Below are 13,971 nucleotides of genomic sequence, written 5' to 3'. Positions count from 1 at the left end.
TTGACCTCCGGAAGATTTACCCCCCCCCTTCACGGCCAGGCCATTTTTTGTGATACGGCATTGCGTTACTTTAACTGACAATTGTGCGGTTGTAATTAAAATAAAATTGAGGTCTTTTTTTTCCCCACAAATAGAGATTTCTTTTGGTGGCATTGGATCAACTCTGCGGTTTTTATTTTCTGTGCTATAAACAAAGAAAGGCCGACAATTTAAAAAAAAAATATATATATTTTTTACTTTCTGCTATAAAACATATCCAATAAAAAAAATTTTAAAAAATCGAATTTCTTCCCAAATTTAGGCCAATTCGTATTCTGCTACATATTTTTGGTAAAAAAAAAATCCCAATAAGCGTATATTGATTGGTTTATACCAGTGATGGCGAACCTTGGCACCCCAGATGTTTTGGAACTACATTTCCCATGATGCTCCACTACACTGCAGAGTGCATGAGCATCATGGGATTTGTAGTTCCAAAACACCTGGGGTGCCAAGGTTCGCCATCACTGGTTTATACAAACGTTATAGCGTCTACAAACCACAGTATGAATTGGTGGAATTTATTTATTTTTTTTTATACTAGTAATGGCGGCGATCGGCAACTTATAGCGGGACTGCGATATTGCGGGAGACAATTGGACAATAACTGACACTTTTGACACTTTTTTGGGGACCAGTGACACTAATACAGTAATCAGTGCTAAAAATATGCACTGTCTCTGTACTAATGACTCTGGCTGGAAAGGGGTTAACATCAGGGGTGATTAAAGGGTTAAATGCATGCCTAGCCAGTGTTTTTGTGACATGTGTGTGCTGCTTTTACTAGGGGAAGAGATTGATTTTATTCCTTTGCAGGGACAGAAAATCTATCCCCCCCATCAGAATGGAGATCAGCCTTGTTTACATAGACAGATCTCCATTCTGTGTGTTTTACCGAGGATTGGCGGGTGTGGCAGACATCCAGTGTCCGGAACCTGGCAGATTGGTTTCTGCTGTGATTATTCACAGCAGAAGCAGGCCACCGGCGGTACACGCACGCCCCCTGCAGGCAGAAGTGCACAATCATGTACAGTAAATAATACGTGATCCAGCACAGGAGGGTCGCCCTATAGCATTAAAACTGCTATAGGTCGGTGCGCAATTGGTTAAAGCTTTTGTTAACCCAAAAAAAAGAAAAATGTAATCCTGTTCCCTTAACGCATGTTATACAGCACAGTGCTTGTGCTCTGTCATTTGGCCCCCTGTAACACATGAAATACCTGGTCGATCCTGCCAGTTTCTACCCTCTCTGCGCTGACTACCATGTATCAGGGCTGCTGAGCCCTGACACTGGAGTCAGCGTACGTATCTCCATCATCTGCAGCCTGCTCTCCTGTGTCTGTCTTCCTCTGTCCTCTCTCCCCTTCCTTCTCTGAGTCTCAGCTCCCCGATCCTCCCCTCCTGCTCTAAAAAATAGATTGTATTTTCTGCTGTACAGAGCTTCCTGATAACATCACAGCCCCCGGCCTCAGTATTCCTCTCCAGAGTCCTGATACAAGCAGTGGGAGGAGTTATGCAAATATGAAACCACCTTGATGGGTGGGTGTCAGTCTGGAGGAGTAGGCACTCTTAGGCAGGCAGCATTTGCATGCAGACCCCCCACATGTGACACTGAGCCTCCAGGACTGAAGAAATGACATCCAGTGAATGAAAGGGGCGGGCCAGAGACAGTCAAGATGGGAAGGAAAGGGCTTATTATGCTGGGTGTCTTCCAGATGTGGGCTCTAGCTGGCTTGCTGCAGCTTCTAATGCATATTGTGAGAAGCTCACAGTGAGCAGTGAAATCAGAGGAAGACATTTCAGTCAAGGAGAGGAGCCGGGGCAACTGTGCAAGAGGGAAGAGAAGGCAGAGGTCAGATTTGGGCTCTAGTGAATGTGATTGGTTGGGGTCCATAACAGCAGTGTGAGAATGGTGTCTGTCCTCCCCGGTACGCACTCACCTGATGTCGTCGCCGTGCCGGTTGGAAAGCACAGGCATCGCCGACTGGAACTGAAAGATAAGAATGGAGGCGTCCACCGCGAGGATTTTCCCTGGAAGAGACAATCACAGCAAAACATCACTGATCTCCCCGGATCGCCAACACTCTCCATGGACTCACATACCCGGTATTACAGTATCTCACGAAAGTCAGTACACCCCTCACATTTTTGGAAATATTTTCTTCTATCTTTTCATGTGACAACACTGAAGAAATGACACTTTGCTACAATGTAAAGTAGTGAGTGTACAGCTTGTATAACAGTGTAAATTTGCTGTCCCCTCAAAATAACTCAACACACAGCCATTAATGTCTAAACCACTGGCAACAAAAGTGAGTACACCCCTAAGTGAAAACCCTCCCCGGTGTCATGTGACTCATTAGTGTTACAAGGTCTCAGATGTGAATGGGGAGCAGGTGTGTTAAATTTGGTGTTATCGCTCTCACTCTCTCATACTGGTCACTGGAAGTTCAACATGGCACCTCATAGCAAAGAACTCTCTGAGGATCTGAGGATCTGCTCTACATAAAGATGGCCTAGGCTATAAGAAGATTACCAAGACTCTGAAACTGAGCTGCACCATGGTGGCCAAGACCATACAGCTGTGTAACAGGACAGGTTCCACTCAGAACAGGCCTCGCCATGGTCGACCAAAGAAGTTGAGTGCACGTGCTCAGCGTCATAACTAGAGGTTGTCTTTGGGAAATAGACGTATGAGTGCTGCAAATATTGCTGCAGAGGTTAAAGGGGTGGGGGGTCAGCCTGTCAATGCTCAGACCATACACCGCACACTGCATCAAATTGTTCTGCATGGCTGTCGTCCCAGAAGGAAGCCTCTTCTAAAGATGATGCACAAGAAAGCCCGCAAACAGTTTGCTGAAGACAAGCAGACTAAGGACATGGATTACTAGAACCATGTCCTGTGGTCTGATGAGACCAAGATAAACTTATTTAGTTCAGATGGTGACAAGCGTGTGTGGTGGCAACCAGGTGAGGAGTACAAAGACAAGTGTGTCTTGTCTACAGTCAAGCATGGTGGTGGGAGTGTCATGGTCTGGGGCTGCATGAATGCTGCTGGCACTGGGGAGCTACAGTTCATTGAGACCCCTTTCACACTGTGCCGCCTAGGGCGTCAGCGGTAAAGCGGCGCTATTTTTAGCACCGCTTTATCGTCGTTTTAGCGGCGTTATTTGGCCACTAGCGGGGGGCGGTTTTAACCCCCCCGCTAGCGGTCGAAAAGGGGTTAAATCCGCCCCCAAAATGCCGCCGCAGCTGCGTTTTGCCAGTTGTATAGCAGTGCTGCCCCATGGATTTCAATGGGGAGGTGCGGTGGAGGAGCGGGGAGTTCACCGCTCCCTCACCGCTCCGAAGAAGCTGCTGGCAGGGCTTTTTCTGAAGCCCTGCCAGCGCACCGCTCCAGTGTGAGAGCCTATGGGCTATGGACTATGGACATGATACAAGAGACGGTCAGAGACTGTAGACACAATACAAGAGATGATCAGAGACTGTGGATATGATATAAGAGATAGTCAGAGACTATGGACGTGATACAAGAGACAGTCAGAGACTATGAGCATGATACAAGAGATGGTCAGAGACTGTAGACACAATACAAGAGATGATCAGAGACTGTGGATATGATACAAGACATGGTCAGAGACTGAGCATGAAACAAGAGATGGTCAGAGACTAGGGACATGATACAAGAGACAGTCAGAGACTATGAGCATGATACAAGAGATGGTCAGAGACTGAGCATGATACAAGAGACGGACAAAGACTATCAGCATGATACAAGAGACGGTCAGAGACTATGGACATGATACAAGAGACGGTCAGAGACTGTAGATACAATACATGATAGGGTCAGAGACTGTGGACATGATACAAGAGATGGTCAGAGTCTATGAGCATGATACAAGAGACGGTCAGAGACTGCAGACATGGTACAAGATATGGTCAGAGACTATGAGCATGATAGAAGAGATGGTCAGAGACTGTAGACACAATACAAGAGATGGTCAGAGATTGAGCATGATACAAGAGACGGTCAGAGACTATGGACATGATACAAGAGATGGTCAGAGACTATGAGCATGATAGAAGAGATGATCAGAGACTGTAGACACAATACAAGAGACGGTCAGAGACTATGAGCATGATACAAGAGACGGTCAGAGACTATAGACATGATGCAAGAGATGGTCAGAGACTGAGCATGATACAAGAGACGGCCAGAGACTATGGATATGATACAAGAGATGGTCAGAGACTGTAGACACAATACAGGACAGGGTCAGAGACTGTGGACATGATACAAGAGATGGTCAGAGACTATGAACATGATACAAGAGACGGTCAGAGACTGCAGACATGATACAAGAGATGGTCAGAGACTGTAGACACGATACAAGAGATGGTCAGAGACTATGAGCATGATACAAGAGACCGTCAGAGACTGCGGACATGATACAAGAGATGGTCAGAGACTGCGGACATGATACAAGAGATGGTCAGAGACTGCGGACATGATACAAGAGATGGTCAGAGACTGCGGACATGATACAAGAGATAGTCAGAGACTATGAGCATGATAGAAGAGATGGTCAGAGACTGTAGACACAGTACAAGAGATGGTCAGAGACTGAGCATGATACAAGAGACGGTCAGAGACTATGGACGTGGTGCAAGAGATGGTCAGAGACTGTAGACATGATACAAGAGATGGTCAGAGACTATGAGCATGATACAAGAGATGGTCAGAGACTGCGGACATGATACAAGAGATGGCCAAAGACTCTGAGCATAATACAAGAGACGGTCAGAGACTGTGGACATGATACAAGGGATGGTCAGAGACTGTAGAGACAATACAGGAGAGGGTCAGAGACTGTGGACATGATACAAGAGATGGTCAGAGACTGAGCATGATAGACAAGATGGACTGAGACTATGAACATGATACAAGAGACGGCCAGAGACTGCAGGCATGATACAAGAGATGGTCAGAGACTGCGGACATGATACAAGAGATGATCAGAGACTGCAGAGGTGATACAGGAGATGATCAGAGACTGCAGACATTCTTCAGAAGACTGTCAGAGACTGAATGTGATATACAGAGATCAGAGAGGGCAGAACAAAAAGTTCCAAAGGGCCGCATGTGGCCCCTAAACCGCAGATTAGGAACCAAGGATATAGATAATTCAGTGCAGAAGCCCTGCATTAGAGGCACTTGTCAGAAACTGATGGGGTGAACACTGATTGTATGTATGGGTCCCGGAATACTCAGGATACTCCTACGGCCCACTCAATAGACTCATACAAAGCACAGCAACCTTCATACTGCGAGCAAGAAGAACCGGCCAGCCCCGGGTATGTGTGTGTCGGCATCTGAGATCAGGAGAGGTCAATTGTGTGTGAACTGTGAGATGATGGAGGGTGACAGGGCCCCTGTGGGGGGAGGGGGGATACTGGGGTGTATGGACAGAGCTGTGAGATGATGGAGGGTGACAGGGCCCCCGTGGGGGGAGGGGGGATACTGGGGTGTATGGACAGAGCTGTGAGATGATGGAGGGTAACAGGGCCCCCGTGGGGGGAGGGGGGATACTGGGGTGTATGGACAGAGCTGTGAGATGATGGAGGGTGACAGGGCCCCCGTGGGGGGAGGGGGGATACTGGGGTGTATGGACAGAGCTGTGAGATGATGGAGGGTAACAGGGCCCCCGTGGGGGGAGGGGGGATACTGGGGTGTATGGACGGAGCTGTGAGATGATGGAGGGTGACAGGGCCCCTGTGGGGGGAGGGGGGATACTGGGGTGTATGGACAGAGCTGTGAGATGATGGAGGGTGACAGGGCCCCTGTGGGGGGAGGGGGGATACTGGGGTGTATGGACAGAGCTGTGAGATGATGGAGGGTGACAGGGCCCCTGTGGGGGGAGGGGGGATACTGGGGTGTATGGACGGAGCTGTGAGATGATGGAGGGTGACAGGGCCCCTGTGGGGGGAGGGGGGATACTGGGGTGTATGGACGGAGCTGTGAGATGATGGAGGGTGACAGGGCCCCTGTGGGGGGAGGGGGGATACTGGGGTGTATGGACGGAGCTGTGAGATGATGGAGGGTGACAGGGCCCCTGTGGGGGGAGGGGGGATACTGGGGTGTATGGACGGAGCTGTGAGATGATGGAGGGTGACAGGGCCCCTGTGGGGGGAGGGGGGATACTGGGGTGTATGGACAGAGCTGTGAGATGATGGAGGGTGACAGGGCCCCCATGGGGGGAAGGGGGGATACTGGGGTGTATGGACAGAGTTGTGAGATGATGGAGGGTGACAGGGCCCCCGGGGGGGGGGGGGGGGGATACTGGGGTGTATGGACAGAGCTGTGAGATGATGGAGGGTGGCAGGGTCACGTGACAGGTGGAAGAATGGGGTGTAGGAAGGGTACTAGGGGGTAAGAGGGCCAATGGGGGGGGGGGGCAGGCTTTGCCACTTTTTCTTCAAGCCAAACCCGAACACTTTAGCGCTGAACAGAAAAAAAATATTTGTTAGCATACACTGTAGGATTGTAACAGACCGGAGACACATTTGGGCGCTCCAAAGAGAATAGTAATGCGGCGCACATAGTGTCCCCTCACTGGGGTGTGGGAGGGTTCTAGGGGGTGCTGGAGGATGACAGGGCCAAATAGGGGGATAGTGGGGTGAAGGGGGAGTTATAGAGGGTGATGGGGACACTTGAGGGACAATATTGGGGTGTCGTAGGAACAATAAATATTGGGGGGGGACAGGGCCTTTTGGGGGTGTAAGGAGTATTGGGGTGCTGGCAGAATACTACAAGGTGCAGGGCAGTGACAAGGAGAGTTGGGTGGGGAGTACTGGGGTGTAGGGGGGTATTGGGATGTAGGGGGTATTGGGGTGCCTGGGCCATCTGAACCATTGGGAGGGGGTGTCTCAGACATAATGTTGGGGGGGGGGTGACAGGGCCTTTTGGGGGTGTATGGAGTGCTGGCAGAATACAAGGTCTAGGGCAGTGACAGGGAGAGTTGGATGGGGAGACCTGGGCAGTAGGGGGGTTATTGGGGGTGTCTGGGCGATTTGAACCGTTAGGAGGGGGTGTTTTAGACATAATATTGGGGGGGGGGGTGTGGTGAGGACAATGATGACACTATCACTCCTCTGGTGATCACATAGTTTATTCCTGTAGGGGAGATATTGGGACTTTATAATCAGCGGTGACAGGTCCTCTTTATCCCCCCATTATGTACACAGGAAGTCAGTATGTGTCCCACCCGGAAGTGTCCGGGCTCCGGAGCGCCGCGTCACGAGCTGTCAGTTCAGTTCCGCCCCTCCAGTTCCGCAGGACGTTGATAAGGTGACGTCACTCACCTCTGTAGTGGTCGGGGGGCGGGGATTGGATGGCTTTCGGGGTCTCATCCCGGAGAAGATCGGCGAGGTGTGCGATCCCCATACCGGAGGAGGAAGGGCGGGGAGAACCGGGAGGATCATCCGGAGAGAGCCGGGGAGCGGGAGATTCAAAGTGACCGGAGACATGGAGGAGGAGGACGGGGAGATGATCTGGGTGGAACAGAGGATGGGGGGTGTAGAGGAGGAGAGGCAGAATGCTACAAGGTGCAGGACAGTGACAAGAACACTTTGGGGGTGTGGAGTACTGGGGTGTAGGGGAGGGGGGTTATTGGGGTGCCTGGACCATTTATACCGATAGGTGTTGCGGGCTGAGAGGACGGGGGTGTTGGTGGAGGGGGGGGTGTTGCGGGCGGAGAGGAGGACAGGGGGGTGTTGCGGGCGGAGAGGAGGACGGGGGGGGTGTTGCGGGCGGAGAGGAGGACGGGGGGGGTGTTGCGGGCGGAGAGGAGGACGGGGGGGTGTTGCGGGCGGAGAGGAGGACGGGGGGGTGTTGCGGGCAGAGAGGAGGACGGGGGGGGGGGTGTTGCGGGCGGAGAGGAGGACGGGGGGGTGTTGCGGGCGGAGAGGAGGACGGGGGGGGGTGTTGCGGGCGGAGAGGAGGACGGGGGGGGGGGGTGTTGCGGGCGGAGAGGAGGACGGGGGGGGGGTGTTGCGGGTGGAGAGGAGGACGGGGGGGGTGTTGCGGGCGGAGAGGAGGATGGGGGGGTGTTGCGGGTGGAGAGGAGGACGGGCGGGGTGTTGCGGGTGGAGGGGGGGTGTTGTGGGCGGAGAGGAGGACGCGGGGTGTTGTGGGTGGAGATAAGTTTTGGGGTCCCTCATACACGATCTCTGTGTGATATCTCCTCTCTGTCTGGCAGTGGCTCTCCTCTCCTCCCTGGTGATGGGGGTCCCGGAGTTGGGTCTAGTGGCCTCATATCTGTGTCTCAGTGGTGTTTGCCTCTACTCAGCTTTGCGCACTCTGCAGGTGAGCAGCAGAACAGTTATGGTGGGGGAGGGGAGGGGGGTGCTCGTTTCCTGTTGGTGTATTCCTCCATTCTGAGGTTCCTTGTATTTTCAGGTGCACAGAGGGGCGGCGGCTGGATTCTTGCTCCACGCCACGGCTTCTGCCATCGCCATAGGATGTGACCTTCTATGGAACGAGGACCCTGACTCTCTCCGTTGCTCCAGCTTTTGGATTGCCAGTGTTCTTGGCCTGCCTTTCTTGGTCTTCTCCTTCTTCTGGCTGAATGGAGATCAGTTGACGGCCAACCTGGTCCTGGGCTCCGCGCTGCTTCTAGCCATGGGCTACGGGTACCTGACTCAGGAAAGCCAAATGGTGGCCCCTTATTTCACCAGAGCCGGAGCCACCCTGGCCATTCTGATGATCTCGGTGTTCACTGGGAACCGTTATGGAGTGCTGGGCAGCCTGGCCCTGGCAACTTCGAGTCTCATGTCCTTCCTGAAGACTGCAGATATTCCTCCTTTCCAAGGGAAGACCATACAGAACTATGTGCTTAGCATGTCAATCCTGCTGCTCCACATGGCTCTGAGGCAAGAGGCTTGAGATTTTTAGAGTCTGGAGGACAGAGGGACGGGGGTCTTGGGAAAGGAGGACAGAGGGACGGGGGTCTTGGGAAAGGAGGACAGAGGGATGGGGGTCTGGGGAAAGGAGGACAGAGGGACGGGGGTCTGGGGAAAGGAGGACAGAGGGACGGGGGTCTGGGGAAAGGAGGACAGAGGGACGGGGGTCTGGGGAAAGGAGGACAGAGGGACGGGGGTCTGGGGAAAGGAGGACAGAGGGACGGGGGTCTGGGGAAAGGAGGACAGAGGGACGGGGGTCTGGGGAAAGGAGGACAGAGGGACGGGGGTTTGGGGAAAGGAGGACAGAGGTACGGGGGTCTGGGGAAAGAAGGATAGAGGGTCTGTGGTATGAACAACAGAGGGACAGGGGTAGGAAGAGCAGAGGGCCTGGGATAGGGAGGACAAAACGATAGGGGTCTGGGGTATAGAGGACATAGGAGTGGAGGCTCTAGAGTCTGGTGGACAGAGGGACAGGTTTTTGGGGCATGGAGGACAGGACAACAGTGGTCTGGGATATGAAGATTGGATAGTCTGGTGTAGGGAGGGTCGAGGGTCTGGAGCCATGAGGAATGGAGGATAGAGAGACTGGAGCCTGGAGTAGAAGGACCAAAGGGTTTGGAGTATGGAGGACCGGGGTTTGAGGATGGAAGCACAGGGACGGGCGTACAGTGCTTTGAAAAAGTATTCATACCCCTTGAAATTTTCCACATTTTGTCATGTTACAACCAAAAATGTAAAAATATTTTATTGTTTTTTTTCTGTGATGGACCAGCACAAAGTGGCACATAATTGTGAAGTGGAAGGAAAATGATGATAAATGGTTTTCAATTTTTTTACAAATAAATATGTGAAAAGTGTGGGGGACATTTGTATGGCACCCCCCGGAGTCAATACTTTGTAGAACCTCCTTTCTCTGCAATTCCAGCTGCAAGTCTTTTTGGGGATGTCTCTACCAGCTTTGCACATCTAGAGAGGGACATTTTTGCCCATTCTTCTTTGCAGAAAATTTCAAGCTCTGTCAGATTGGACGGAGAGCATCTGTGAACAGCAATTTTCAAGTCTTGCCACAGATTCTCAATGTGATTTAGGTCTAGACTGTGACTGGGCCATTCTAACACATGAATATGCTTTGATCTAAACCATTCCATTGTAGCTCTGGCTGTATGTTTCGGGTCGTTGTCCTGCTGGAAGGTGAACCTCCGCCCCAGTCTCAAGTCTTTTGCAGACTCTAACAGGTTTTCTTCTAAGATTGCCCTGTATTTGGCTCCTTCCATCTTCCCATCAACTCTGACCAGCTTCCCTGTCCCTGCTGAAGAAAAGCATCCCTACAACATGATGCTGCCACCACCATGTTTCACAGTGGGGATGGAGTGTTCAGGGTGATGTGCAGTGTTAGTTTTCCGCCACACATAGCGTTTTGCTTTTAGGCCAAAAAGTAACATTTTGGTCTCATCTGACCAGAGCACCTTCTTCCACATGTTTGCTGTGTCCCCCACATGGCTTCTCACAAACTGCAAACAGGACTTCTTATGGTTTTCGTTCAACAATGTCTTTCTTCTTGTCACTCTTCCATAAAGGGCAGATTTGTGGAGTGCAGGACTAATAGTTGTCCTGTGGACAGATTCTCCCACCTGAGCTGTGGATCTCTGCAGCTCCTCCAGAGTTACCATGGGCCTCTTGGCTGCTTCTCTGATGAATGTTCTCCTTGCCCGGCCGGTCAGTTTAGGTGGACGGCCATGTCTTGGTAGGTTTGCAGTTGTGCCATACTCTTTCCATTTTCTGATGATGGATTGAACAGTGCTCCGTGAGATGTTCAAAGCTTGGGATATTTTTTTATAACCTAACCCTGCTTTATACTTCTCCACAACTTTATCCCTGACCTGTCTGGTGTGTTTCTTCATGATGCTGTTTGTTCACTAAGGTTCTCTAACAATTCTCTGAGGGCTTCACAGAACAGCTGTATTTATGTTGAGAATAAATTACACACAGGTGGACTCTATTTACTAATTAGGTGACTTCTGAAGGCAATTGGTTACACTAGATTTTAGTTAGGGGTATCAGAGTAAAGGGGGCTGAATACAAATGCCCCCCCCCCCCACACTTACAGATATTTATTTGTTAAAAATGTTGAAAACCATTTATCATTTTCCTTCCACTTCACAATTATGTGCCACTTTGTGTTGGTCTATCACATAAAATCCCAATAAAATACACTGATATTTTTAGTTGTAACATGACAAAAAGGGGAAAATTTCAAGGGGTGTGAATACTTTTTCAAGGCACTGTAAATTGGTATGGAGGACAGATGTAAATGGGTCTGGGGTATGGAGGACGGGGACCGGGGCTCTGCTGTATGTATAGTATCACCCCCTTGCTAATACACAATACAGGCCGGTGATTTGGGCTTTCTCTAGTTGCGGTCTTGAAGGCGAATGTCCTCTCACCTAGGTGTGTGATAGATCTGCCTGGTTTTGGTTTACAAGAAATGTCATATTTTCAGAATAAACTATTTTACCGATGATGGTTGTGGTGTTTATTCTATGGGAGATCTTCTGCACTAAGAAGTCTACAGGCGGTGATGGACACCTCTCCAGAGTTGGGGTTGGAGGTGCTTGGTGCATGCTGCTGGAAGAGGGCCAGTGGACGGGACATCATTTCCCCCCAACTCATACAACACTAACAGAGGAAACCGACTGTTCTAGCAATAGGGAGGGAGAATATACTGAAAGTGTAAGGTGTATATAACGGGAAACCTGTTGGTTATTGCTTCAAATGTATAGACCATTCTTTGTTGGTTACAAAGTTTGTTGTTGCAGCATAACAGCCAGCCTGGTTGGCCTGGAGGCCAGTGATACAACATAGGGAGGCGGGGCCATCAGCACCGCCAGCAAAATTGGTTTAAGCAGCACAACGGGCCTGTGGCCTGTCTCTGGGTGGGGCTTAATGCACTTTGTTTGCTGTATAACCAACAATCACAAATTGCACCAATGCCCGATCAGCGACGCGCGCAATTACATCATGAACGGGCTCCACCCAATGCGTTTTGTGGTAAACCACGTCATCAGGGGATGTCCTTACCTTTTCACATGCTCCTTTCTGAAAACTCGATTACTGGAAAATCCTTTTTAGCTCTCCCTTTCTACACAATGCTTGTGAGGGAGATGAGGCGTTCTGTTTATCATAATGAATCCTGTCTGTACTGTGCTGGCAGATCTTCATTATCGGTTGTAGGCTGGTTATGTACATTATGGAGTTTATTTACTAAAGGCAAATAGAATGTGCACTCTGCAAGTACATTTGCTCCAGAGCTTAGTAAATAAGGGGAAGCTCTGCCGCCTTCTATTGTCCAATTCTGTGCAAGCAAAAATGCTGTTTTTTTTAATTTTTATTTTTTCCTTTCATATGATCGGGTTTTCTTTGAAAAGTGATGCTTTACCTAATTTATTTACTAAGCTCTGGAGCAACTGCACTTGCACAGTCTATTTGCCTTTAGTTAGTATCTGTTTTAAGAAGGCTTGGGTCTGTAATAGCTGCCATATTGCAAAACATTAAAGCAGAGTTCCACCCAAAAATGGAACTTCTGCTTTTTGGAATCCCCCCCCCTCCAGTGTCACATTTGGCACCTTTCAGGGGGGAGGAGGGAGCAGATACCTGTCTAATACAGGTATTTTGCTCCCACTTCCGGGCATAGATAGCCAAGCCACCTGCGGGTATCTACGCCACTTCCGGCGCCATTCTCTGCCCCCTCGCTGTCTTCTGGGAGACACGCAGGTCCCAGAAGACAGCAGGGACCAGTGGGATCACTTCCTGATTCCCTTACCGAAGATGGCGGCGCTTTCACCCGAGGGCCTGAGGGACATATCAGCTTCATGTGCCGACATCGCGGGCACCCCAGACAGGTAAGTGTCCTTATTTTAAAAGTCGGCAGCGACAGTATTTGTAGCTGCTGACTTAAAAAAAATAAATCAATAAATTAGGCGGAACTCCGCTTTAAGGTGAAAAACCTTCTTTGCTGCAGCTCCCCCCAGAGCCCCCCCTTTTTTTCTTACCTGGGCCCATCCGTTCCAATGATGTGCACGAGCGCAGTGGCTCCCTCCGCTGTCTCTGTCCTCATTGGACAGATTGATAGCAGCAGGAGCTGCTGTCAATCAAATCCAGTAACGCGAGGCTGAGTCCCACTGTCTGTGTCAATGGACACAGCAGCAGAACTCGGGAGCGTGCCCGTACGGGTTCCCCCAGGGACTGCGGCTCTCCATGGGGGGGGCACCCGATTAAGGGGAGGAGCCAGATACAGCAGTGGGGGATCCCAGAAAAGGAGGTTTGGGACTGCTCTGTGCGAAAGCCTGGCACAGAGCAGGTAAGTATAACACATGAGTCCGAAAGCAGCGCTAAAATACTAGAGAAAACAGTCCACAATAAATATTGGAGTCAAGAGAGGAGACCCCGCACCAGCTTCAGTGTGAATTGATCACACCACAGTGTAAATGAAATCTCCTTACAAGAACGAAAATAGAAACCGGCATAAACCAAGGGTTGATACACTCTCCAGCGTCAGATCAGAGGTTGGACAAGTCTACAGAATGATGCAGTTGATGTAATAATCCTCGTCAGTCAAAAGGTCAGTGACCGGACCTCCACATCACTTTTCCAAAGGAATGCAGTCGCAGAAAAAAGAGGCACACAGTGAAGTACGTTCAGGTCAATAAAAAAAGATGTAATATAAATGTACTTACAAACACAAGCATAAAAATGAGCATCAATATAATCGTAAAACGCGCCAGCTCATAGCGTGCTTGTGGCTCTCAGGGCCTGTCCAACGTGTTTCATCCAATAGGACATTGTCAGAGGCGTGGCCAACTGACACAAGCACGCCTCTTTATACATAAAAACCGGAGCCTTCATTTGCCGAAAGTTGGCTGCCAGAAGTGGCCGAAAATAATCAGTGTGTTCCAACAGCCGGAAGTCAAGATG

General features: G+C 50.3%; 2 protein-coding genes across 4 annotated transcripts in view; one reads left to right on the top strand and one right to left on the bottom strand.

The window, feature by feature from the left end:
• LOC141145551 (flap endonuclease 1-like) overlaps positions 1 to 7,519 on the bottom strand; it is a 36,914-nt gene extending 29,395 nt beyond the window's left edge. Inside the window, exons 1-2 of the mRNA XM_073632320.1 lie at positions 7,402 to 7,519; positions 1,980 to 2,070 (exon numbers count right to left, since the gene is read on the bottom strand). Coding sequence (XP_073488421.1) covers positions 1,980 to 2,070; positions 7,402 to 7,483 — 173 coding nt within the window. The 5' untranslated portion in view covers positions 7,484 to 7,519. The remainder of the gene's footprint in view (positions 1 to 1,979; positions 2,071 to 7,401) is intronic.
• On the top strand, positions 7,307 to 9,099 carry TMEM276 (transmembrane protein 276). 3 transcript variants are annotated; one of them, XM_073632323.1, is made up of 3 exons: positions 7,307 to 7,387; positions 8,298 to 8,404; positions 8,498 to 9,098. In XM_073632323.1, the coding sequence occupies exons 2-3, from the start codon at positions 8,321 to 8,323 to the stop codon at positions 8,981 to 8,983; spliced, it is 570 nt and encodes a 189-aa protein (XP_073488424.1). In that variant the 5' UTR covers positions 7,307 to 7,387; positions 8,298 to 8,320; the 3' UTR covers positions 8,984 to 9,098. The 3 variants fall into 3 exon arrangements, with proteins under 3 accessions (XP_073488424.1, XP_073488423.1, XP_073488422.1); XM_073632322.1 differs by having other exon boundaries at positions 7,330 to 7,468; XM_073632321.1 differs by having other exon boundaries at positions 7,356 to 7,644; positions 8,498 to 9,099.
• Positions 9,100 to 13,971: the final 4,872 nt, after the last annotated feature.

The sequence above is a fragment of the Aquarana catesbeiana genome, linkage group LG05 (assembly GCF_042186555.1).
Source record: "Aquarana catesbeiana isolate 2022-GZ linkage group LG05, ASM4218655v1, whole genome shotgun sequence".
Taxonomy (NCBI): domain Eukaryota; kingdom Metazoa; phylum Chordata; class Amphibia; order Anura; family Ranidae; genus Aquarana; species Aquarana catesbeiana.
This window is presented reverse-complemented; position numbering and strand designations above follow the sequence as displayed.

Bases quoted from the DNA above. Each gene is read 5' to 3' on its own strand.
- TMEM276 (XM_073632321.1), top strand. The intron at 8,405-8,497 runs GTGAGCAGCAGA...TTGTATTTTCAG, and splicing joins CAGCTTTGCGCACTCTGCAG to GTGCACAGAGGGGCGGCGGC.